The following is an 11,396-nucleotide window of genomic DNA, read 5'->3' on the forward strand; positions in this document are numbered from 1 at the left end:
TACTTATCTAAATATATTTTTAGTTAATTAGTTAAAAATTATTCTATTTATAATATTTTTTAAATTTTTTATAATTTTTAATTAACAATAAAAATTGTATTCAAAAGTAATAGTACCATTTTTCATATGCCAAATTAAGTAACATGACAGAAAATCACCTTCAATTACGTATTTAGTGAATCAAAGAGAATTGACAGCTAAAAAACAAACTATTAGATAAATGAGCAACTATAGAAAACAAATTATCAACTACATTTTTATTTCAATACATGGAATTTATCATTTAGAAACCCCCAAATCACTCTTCAAAGGGTAATAGTTGATGTGGAATGCCTCTATGTACAAGGTTGACTCTGCTTTGGGTCAAGATAAAGGGAAGTTTGTCAGAGTCTTTGTACGAAAAAACTTGATATGATGTATAAAAAATCTCAAATAATTTCTTAGGAGCTAAACGTAAATTACATACATAACTCTTCTCTTTCTATCTTTTACTTTTTTATTGCGTTTATATTATTATTATATTATTGTTGTTTTAAATTTGTAATTTTATGTTATTAAATCTAAAGAACCAAATCATCCTCGGCAGTTATTTTACTAAGATATTTTATAATTTGAATGTTGGCAATTACTTACGTATATTTGGTTTTACAGAATTATTTTAAGAGTGAATTAAACTCAATTATTATTCATAATTTGTTTTCTAGTCACATAAATAAGTGATTGAGATGACATCTGTTACAAAGTTCAGTTGTAGGAGAAGAATTAATCAATCTCTCAGGACTCGCGTCACAAACTTCATAGCAATATCAACTTGTTTAATGTTGGCTTCAGCACTTAAATCTTTGTTAATCTCTGTTTAAATGTGTAGGCAGTAGTTGAGGTAGGGAAATAATAATAATAATAATAATAATAATTCATCACATTTGAGTCATTGAACATTGACTATTACCATTATAGTGCAGTTTTAAGGGAGCACGATAGAGAATGAAAAAGCACTTGCAATTAAATTTGAAACACGAATTAAGGACTACCATTAGTGATCTGAAGCGTAGCTTTCATACACTGATTGATGGATTGATCACAATGCTTTAACTTTGATTAATTGAGTGAAGTTGCTGATGGAGTTTGAGTAAGAGACACAGGATATCGATTAATGCAATGGAGCCAAGGGTTCCCATTAGGCTTCGTTTGGCGGCGAAGGGAACGCCAAACCACACTATTACACTTGAAGCCAGAACCAAAAGCCAATTGCCAAACACGGTCTCCTCTTCTCACCCTTTCTTTTGCTTCCAAGTAAGCTAGTTCATACCAAATGCTACTACTAGATGTGTTGCCAAAGCGGTGCAATGTCATTCTAGAAGCTTCCATGTTCTTTTCACTGAGTTCAAGGTTCCTTTGCAACTCATCAAGAATGGGTTTGCTTGCAGCATGGACACAGAAATGTTCAAAAGCAAGTTTGTAGTTAGGATTGTATGGCTTCTTTGATGATGGGGAGTTACCATTAGATTTGTTGCCAAATAAGTGCCTCCACACAAGAGTTGCAAAGAAGAGAAGCTGTTCAGAAAAGGGTAGCACTAGAGGTCCTAGTATGGTTATGTTGGTTTTGAGTGCATCACCACCAATTTCAATCAAGTCCTTGCTAACTTTTAATCCCTTGAATTTTTGTTCATCTTCCTCTTGGTAAACACACCTGTTGAATATATGTACATGACAATAATATTTTGTTATGGTGATAATAAGAGAAAATTTTCATTAGGTGATTAATTATAGCTGATTAATGGCTAATAGCAAACATGATAAATATATTAATGATTGGCTCACTTTTTTGTGTTTTGGTGGGGGACTACTTGGTCCCCAATTTTGTTTATGTTATTAATTAGGCGGTGGCACAATCCAACATAAATACATGCAAACCCAAAAATAGCATATAAATATCTGACAGCATGCACGTTGATTCTAGCATTCAATTCACAGGTCCACGTGAGAAGCTTTCATATCCCTTTCTGCTGAAATTGCAATTAAACAAATTTTACAATCAATTTTGGTTGTCATTAATTATTTAACAAAAAAATGTCTCTTTGTTTTTCTATAAGAATAGGACCATATATAAAAATAAGGATTTAATAAATTCATCAAATTATATTTTTTATAGTAAAATATTTATAAATGAGAGTAAAATTAAAAAAGTATTATCTAATCTTGAAGATAACAAATAATTCTAAATAAAATAAATAATAATTTTTAAAAAATATATAATAACTAAAATTTAAATTCTAGTCTATTTAATGATGATGTCTTTATTTATTATTTTACACGGCTAAACTAACATATAATTTTATGAAATATTTTTCATTCAATTAATTAACTTATCAACTTTTAATTTTTATTTATTTTATTAACTTTCGGTTAACTTATTTACTAATTTTATCAAATATACTCTGATAATAATAATAATAATGATAATTATGTATTTTTTAATTTTAAAAATAAATATAATTTCTTTTTAAACGTTTTATTGTAAAATAGGTCAAGTCATACCATCTAAAAGTAACTCGTATTAAATAAATGAAGTAGACTCGACTTGAAAAATTAAACTAAATTCTAGCCTTACAAAACTTAGCAGAGTTCATTCTATTATTTCCATCCTACTTAAAAAGCATTGATGTTAGTTTTTCTGAAATGATTGGAATATTGCTGCACAAAAGTAAAAACGAACCTGAAGCTGCGATCATCAGCACCTTTGTGTGTGCGAACAATATGTTCAAGACGGTACTTCGCAGAACTATAATCCCGTCGACGGTTGGAGAGCAAAATGGCAGAACAGCCCATGCGAAAGAAACAATTGGAAACGAGCATAGACCTATGATTTCCTTGGTACCATGTAAACCCAACAACCTCAGTGCTCACAACAACAGCATAGTTATTCGGGTCGGCTTGAAGCATGTCTCGTGCCAAGTCCACAGCAATGATCCCAGCACCGCACCCCATTCCCCCAAGGTTGTAGCTCAATATGTTCCCCCTCATCTTGTAGTGGTTTATGATCATTGCTGAGAGCGATGGTGTGGGATTGAAGATGCTGCAATTCACTACCAGGATTCCCACGTCCTTTGGACGAATGTGGGTTTTCTCGAACAGTTCGTCTAGTGCTCCCAGCATTACCAATGATGCTTCCGCACGACCTTCTTTCATTGTTGCGCAGTTATCTGTGGACGCAATCGCTGTCTTTGGGATGTATGTTTCGTCCCCTATGCCCGAAGACATTAAGATCCTCTTCTTGAACTCTAGGCTTTCCTCATCAAATTTGCCTGATTTTTTTGCTAGTTCAATCGTCTCCTCTCTTGATATCTGCATAATATTCAAAAACACTTGTAAAAATGGATTTTTTTTTAAAAAAAAACTTCACATAATAGTCATTATCTTGTGTACTCAAATATAAAAAAAAAAACTAAAAGTAATATTAATATACATCTATCATAATTTTTAATACATTATTTTTTTAAAAATGTTCTAAGATTACTAGCCAACAATTTTTTAAATTTATTAAAATATGTTAAAAATTATTATAATAAATTTTACCCAAAAAATTATTAAATTATATGAATCATAAGTTTTTATAAACTTAAGAATCTTCTCTATAAATTATTCCAAATATTTTGTAAGTGTGACAAAAATAATAACACCGTTTTCACACATTAACTTCCTTTTTATGATAAGGAAGAGAAACTTATTTTTTTGTTTGTTTCTAGCTAAAAAGTCTTTTTTTTCATTTTTTATTTAATTAAAAATGTATCGTTATTTATTTTTTTTCTTCTCATTTAAACCAAGTATAAAGTTTATTCAGCTATATATAAAAGCTTGTTCTTTTTTATAAACTTGAAAATAAAAATAAAAAATCCAATTAAAGGACTAAAATGCTTTCATGAAAGCTTAAAAAGACAATGTATACAAGTGTCTAGATAATTGAGAATGAACTCATATCAAAATGCCCCAATACAACAATACTTAGTAAAAGGTAATTTCGAACATGAGATTATCAACCGAGAGATGAAGTAGCGGTGCTATAACTTTTCTTACCTTAACATCATCTTGAGGTAGATAGCATGCAAAATCAACAAGGTAAATGGGACGTGGCCTTGACATGAAGTAAACACACAAGGTGAAAACAAAGACCCCAAAGAAACCCAACACAGTGGCAAGGTCATTACTAACATCTTCCCAAAGCTTCTTCCATAGCTCCTCTTTACTTAGGCTACCAATCTCAGCACTAAACACCAAGACAATCACGGGTATAGTGACCAAGTAAATGGCATGGTTTATGAGATAATGGTAGCCCAATTTCACATACTTAAAGTTAACTGATTGAAGAGAATCTGGCAACCGCTTCCTAACTCTGACGGAGAAGGTCAAAGAACCAGCGTTGGGTCCTGATGACTCAATTCCACGGTTCACAATCTCGGTGGCGAAGAGATCACGTTCTCTGGCCATGGCAACGTTTGGAGGTTACTAAATGACAACGTTATATGTATATATATAACAGGGATAATTTTTTTTTTTTAGTTACACCAAATTCTAACCATAGAAATGTTCAAGAGTTACATATTATTTGATTAAAATAATAAAGTACAAATGTATAAAAATAGATAAATTTTTAATTGTTAAATTATTAATTTCTATCGTTAGAATTTGATATATATATATATATGAGTATTATATTGTTGGTATCACATGTGTGTTGGATTAGGCTTTTACTATGTTGTCTTTTTGGTAAGTGATTATGGAAGAGGTGGGTGGAAGATAGTCAATGCTGGCACCTAATTGATTTTTCTGCGGTTGAAGCTTTTGGACAGAATTAAATTTTCTCATTGAATGAAAGTGGGTGCCTCAGTTCAGAGATCAACAGACGAGGGAGTTGAATTTACCTTTGGGTCTGAAATTTCGGTCACTTAATAGTGAATATTTAATAAACAATACTACATCTGATGTTAAACACATACGATCATTTTAACTATTTTCATAAAAATTTTAAAAACTAATTTTATCAATGACATGAAATTTATTAATATATATGTATGTATATAATCTATTCTTAAAAGAATTAAGACTTGTAACAATTTTTTTTACCTAATTAATTGTTTTATTTAATCTAAAAGTATTTTTATAAAAAATGATAAATATAACTATTTCTTGAGGTCTTATAAAAAGAATCATAACAAATTCTTCAAAAATTTATCTTTAAGACTAAAGATAGCATTAAAATAATTAATTACGTATATAAGTATATAATTAATAAATTTTCATTTTTAATATAAGATATTATTTTTATTTTACCCTAATTTAATTTTAGTCCTTGTAATGCAAATTAATGTATATGATCTTAGTTTTCTAAGGTTTTTTCAAAGTAAATGTAAGTTATCTTATTTTTAAAAGTATTAGAATGCTCTATATATTTATGGTTTTTATTTTACCCTACATGTAGGGTATTTATTTTAGTCTTTTTCCTACATGTTCAAAATATCTTGTAGTAGGTCATTATATATTTTTCTCCTTAATTAGAATGAGGTAGTTAACACTCGTTTTAATTTCTTGTTACTACATTTTTTATTTTATCTTTTTCTTTGTCTGATCAAATTACTCCTCATACAACATTCTTGCTACAATATTTATACTGCAGTTAGCACTTTATTGCCAAGTATTCAATAACATAAAACTTTTTAGATTGACGGTCATGCAGTATTAATTGTTCCTTTACTTTATGATATATTCACTGTAAAGAATTTTATCATTTATTAATTATTTAATATTAAATTACTCTTTATTAATATAATATTTAATAAAAATCAAAATAATTTTTATAAATACTTTGAATTTGTATTAACATTAATACAAATTAATTTTATTAGTATAGAATATTAATATGTACTATCAATTCACAAACAATTAAATGGTGTATTATTTGTTAATTTAAATCTTTAAAACTTTTACTAATAATTTAATTTATAGTAATACAAAATATTTTAACACTTAATATACTTTTATTTGTTAATAAATTACAATTATTTTACAGTAATTGTACTATTGCAAATATTGTCTGGACGTTTACGATGTATTATACGTGGTTTTATATTTTGGTAAATTTACTACTGAAAGATTTGACGATAAACAGATTTGATTTACGACTAAGAATAATGTTTTCAAATGAACTAAAAAAATCAGCTTTATTTAAATGATAAAATAAGATTACTTTTGAAATATAAATTATACAGATACAATTTATAAACTTAATAGACCTCACAGTTAAAATCAATACTATCATTATGATATAAACTTTAAAAAAGAATTAATTTTTTATTACAATTATATTTTTTCACTGTTAACTTTAAAATCATCGGACTTAGTCATATACATAAAAACTAAAAATTAACGCTAGCAATAAATTCTTTTATACACATTATCTAATTAAGGAATATGATGCTGGCATTAGTTAAAATCAAATTCTAGCAAACATGCTTTTGCTCCTAAACAAAGTGCATGTTTGGTACAAAGTCAATTCTGAATATACATGCTTTTTTACACAAAAATTACTGAACGAAATTAAAGGAATATATGCCCGTTTAATTTTTTCGAACGCAAAACCAAACACATGACATCCAAAGTGGTTCTATGTCGATCCAGCTGTGCTCAGGGAACGATGAATGTCACTTCTATGAGCCAGCAAGCAAGTTGTCCTACCTTCATCAATATATAGCTCAGTGCCTCCTTCACATTAAGCAAAAGAAACCCTTTAATTTAACTTTTATATACTTCTGTTTATGGTTCCCCTAAGCATATGGCTTGCAATTGATATTTCAACATGTACTCCGTTGGATAAGAATATGATTCAAAATTTTTTATAAGACTTAAGTAATTTTTTAAACTAATTTTTAAAATTTAAAATTTGGATCATCTGTACAATCTATGAAAGGATGTACATGCATGTGGTCATTAATTGCCCCTTCTTTCTCTTAATTATGCCAAACATTCCAAAATAATATCTAGATCCAAACAAATAAAGCAAGGGACAATGTCATAATCAAAATGCCATAGCAATACAACATAACATATTGTAATTACAAATTACATTAATTAGGAAATAATTACTAGCAAATGCACTCGATCTAAGCTTACACAATTACAGTTGTGACTGCAATTTAAAACCATAATATAGCTTATGCTTTGCTGGGTAGACAAATAATTACATGAACTGAAGAAGTGAACCACAATCTCAGCATAATCAGAGCGACCTGTAAAACAGTAGATGTTTATAAGATCTTGTAAGAGGCGCTAGTTTCTTATTTCTTCGCTCGTAGCTTCCTATTATTGCTTTTCTTGTTTTCTTTACACAAAAGAAGAGAATTATGGATGTAAAGACTAATTAATTACATGTTGCATAAGAAAATGGAAATTGTAATAGTAATTCATTTACTTTTACATCAATCTACACCAAATTCTTACGCAATCACAAAAGCATGCAGTGGATGTTAATGTAAAAAGAAAAAAAAAAGAAAAGGGAAGACGATTGCATTTAGTATTGCTCTTTGTCCTATGTTTATCGGGTAAAATGAGTATTTGCAGCCCAAAGTTTGTTTAAGAAAAACATTATATCTAACGTTAGAAGCACAACATCTTGGATGCTATTTTGGGTTTTTTTTTTTAACAAAATATTTATTTAAAAGGTTTCCGTGATTTTATTACAATGTATTTTATAATATTTTAAGAATTAGTGTGTAAGTCTACACAAAATTTTAGATTCCTCAAATTAGTTGATGTATATTTTTATATATTAAAATTAATATAAAATATACTTTTGAAATATATGAAAATAATAACTCTTTATTGTATTCTTATAGTTATTTAATATTGATAAAATTTAACCTAGATAATTATGATACTATATAATTAAGTTTACCAGTTGGATCCACAAAAAATATAATTCATATAAAATTATTGATAATACAAAAGAAGTGTAACTTATTTTGGTGTAATTTGATCTCTCCTAATAATAATAATAATAATAATAATAATAATAATAATAATAATAATAATAAAATGACCATATTATATATTTTGTACAAGAAAATATCAATCATAATAATTTGTGCGTACAAATCTTTATAACTTGTCATTAGATTTTTATTTTGTCAAAAAATATTTTAAAATTTTAAAATTTAAAACTTGTCACCATATTTCTTTTACTTCTCCATTTTCAAATAACGTGGCACTTTATTTTTATTTTTAATATGCATATACAACTCGCCGAAATTAGTCTAATTAAAACTTGTTTTCTAGCGTAAACTTGCGCTCTTTCTTCTTTAGTCTTAGAAACTTACAAATCTATAAATTTTATTTTTATAATTGGGTTTTAAACTATTATTTTTTTGCTAGGCAACAAAATTTTCCTCAATAAATCCCTTTTCAAGTGTTGGGCTTGTGGTTCTTTTTCATTAAACTTCTTTTTATATTTATTTATTCGTTTTTCTCGGATTATTAATGAGTTGTGAAGCTCTATGGGCTTTGATAAGCTATGGAGAAAAGTGGTTGGTCTTCTTGTTGAGGGCTTTTGGGCTTGAGGTGGATACTGTATCCCTAATACATAAGGCAATGAAAACTTGTACACAAATCTTGCTTACATTTTTTACTTTTCTTATTTTCAACTCCCGTGAGTCTTTATTTTCAATGCCTATCAAATTACGTTAATTTTATATATAATTTTTGAATTATAATTATATATTATCTTAATTTTTATATTAAAATTAAATAATTATAAAAATGTAATAATGGAATCTTTATATTAATATATTTTAAAAGTATATATTACAATAATTTTGATGTATATTAATAAGGTATTATCAGTTCTATTAATAAAAAATAAATATTTAATTCATCAAGAAAAAAAATAATTAATATCATAAATTAATAATTTATTTTAAAAAATCTATAATATTAAATGGTCAAATTGCTATGTTATATATATATATATATATATATATATATATATATATATTAAATAAAGAGTTGTATTCAATTTTATAGATAATGGGCTATATTTCGGTAACATAATTCTCACAGAAAAAAATTTTGGATATGAAAAAAAACTTAACAATTAATATGTTTAAAAATAATTTTTATTTTTTATATTTAGGACAAAAAATTAATAATTATTATTTTATTATCAATAGGAACGGAGGTAGTAAATGATTTTAAGATTAAATTATCTAATAAAAAATTATTAAATTATGATAAAATGAATGTAAGTTATATTAGTATAATTTATTTTCGCCCATGTATGCACACATAATGAAAGCAAGCCTAGAGACCATGGCAGAAAAAGAAAAGTATGAAAAGATAGAACCCTTCTATTCCGGGTTAGTCTTGAATGGAGAAAGGCCGTGGACGGTGACGACTGTTACTTTCTTGATGGACTTTAGGTCGCTGTCGATGGTGGTGACTTGAGACACATACACAAGAGGTTCTTTTTAAGGTTGTTTGCTGTGTTGAGATTCAGATGATGTATGATCGATCATATAGTGTTTGGAGAATACCGATGTTGCGTGGATAATTTGAGTCAAAAATAAAATGACGGTTGTTTCCTAGCCTCAGGCTGTGAAGATTTGGAGAGGCATAGTGGCTGTGTGTTGTGTTGGTGAATGGAGGACGGTGGAAGGTTTTAAGCAATAGTTTTGTGTGTTGTGATTTGGACGTGCCTTCGCCGTGCTTCATAAATGGAGGCTGATCGTGAAAGGAAAATAATAAAGATAACTGGTCAAAGACGTGAGAAAAGGACGAGGTCAGCAACTATATATTCTTTTAAGCATAAAATTTCAAATTAAATATTTTAATTTAACATTGAATTGTTGGAATTATTTTAAAAGTAACTCAATTTCTGTCCATAATATATTTTAAAATTATATATTTAATTTATGTAAAGGCTGTGTATTAATTTATATATAAGTAGAAGCATATTCACTCATTTAGAGATAATTTTTTAAATTATTTTATAAACTTTATATCACACTTTAAGCTTTTAAATAATTTTATAACTTAGGACAGGCCTTTAAAAAAATCAGGTCAAACTTTAAAAAACAACTCATTCCAAATAAATAGACTAAATTAAAAAAAAATTAACCAAACTTAACTCTTACAAAACATAACTGAAACGGTGAATTCAACCTATGCTAAAATTATCATGATTAGCATTTGACAGTATGTTACCTGCATTGTACGTGTCTTACCTCGTTTGAATACTGAGTTTATCTTGTCTGAAGCGTGCTCGGGTCTCGTTTAAGATTAAAAGGAAAACGTACACTATAAAGTATTAATAATTCTGATATTTTTTCACACTTTTATTTTTATTATATTTGTTAATTTCTTACTTTTTCATAGTTAATTATTTTTCACCCATCAAAGGGTGTGAAAATATAATTACATATTCCAACATCTAAAACGAAAGAGGCCAAATTATTCTGCAAATTATAAAGGAAAAGTGTTGTTTTTCCACAAAAAACGCAGTAGGGTCTCTCCGTTGCCCCTTATATTATTGGTTTCATCTCTCCGTCCATGCGTACTACAGCTTATATCAACTCGTGCATCTTATATATTAATTATTTTGTTGGACTTGAAGCATAAATATTATATATGAATTTATCTGTCTTATGTTATTATTATTATTATTATTATTATTATTATTATTATTATTGTAGAAAAGTTTTAAAATCTACCTATCTCAAAAAATAAATTATTAAATAAAATGAGTACATATTTATATTTTTATAGCATACCTATCACTTTCTGTATCTAACTATGCACATGCACTTAAAATTTGGGTAAAGAGTGACCAAGAGAAAAGAATCAAGAATGAAGTTTGACCTTTATAATTTATTAGACATTAATTTAAAATATTTTTTTTTTATCGATTTCCATTAATATTGTGACATAAATTTAGACATATCACTTCACATATCATCTCAAAATAATCATTAATCTTATATGTTTAACTTCACGTCACGTCATTTATATATATATATATCATAATAAAGACTATTTTTTAAATTTTAAAATATTTAAAAACAATAATTTGATTAGGTGATTAAAAAAATTAGAGAAAAATGAAAAATTGAATGGCATGATTAGAAGTGGTCAACAATTAGGATTGAGTGTTTTTTTACAGATATAAAAGAGTTTAAAAAATTTATTACGTAAATGTCCATTTTTAAAAAAAAAAATTACAATTATGGCTTGAAAATATTATAATTAAAATCGACTTTAACCGACTTTGATTAAAATGGTGCCAGAAGAGAAGTCAATTTGGATCAACTTGTGTGGAATTAATTTTACTTTTGTACAGAAGTCAATTTAAATCG

At 27.4% G+C, this 11,396-nt stretch overlaps 1 protein-coding gene across 1 annotated transcript; it reads right to left on the reverse strand.

The window, feature by feature from the left end:
- Positions 1-972: 972 nt before the first annotated feature.
- Positions 973-4,509, reverse strand: LOC113846546 (3-ketoacyl-CoA synthase 10-like). Its single transcript, XM_027474949.1, has 3 exons — positions 4,075-4,509; positions 2,717-3,345; positions 973-1,690 (listed from the first exon to the last, which is right to left on the reverse strand). Exons 1-3 carry the CDS (start codon positions 4,483-4,485, stop codon positions 1,099-1,101), a joined length of 1,632 nt encoding a protein of 543 aa, XP_027330750.1. The 5' UTR covers positions 4,486-4,509; the 3' UTR covers positions 973-1,098.
- Positions 4,510-11,396: the final 6,887 nt, after the last annotated feature.

The sequence above is a fragment of the Abrus precatorius genome, unplaced genomic scaffold, assembly GCF_003935025.1.
Source record: "Abrus precatorius isolate BTA unplaced genomic scaffold, Abrus_2018 Scaffold8, whole genome shotgun sequence".
Classification (NCBI taxonomy): Eukaryota; Viridiplantae; Streptophyta; class Magnoliopsida; order Fabales; family Fabaceae; genus Abrus; species Abrus precatorius.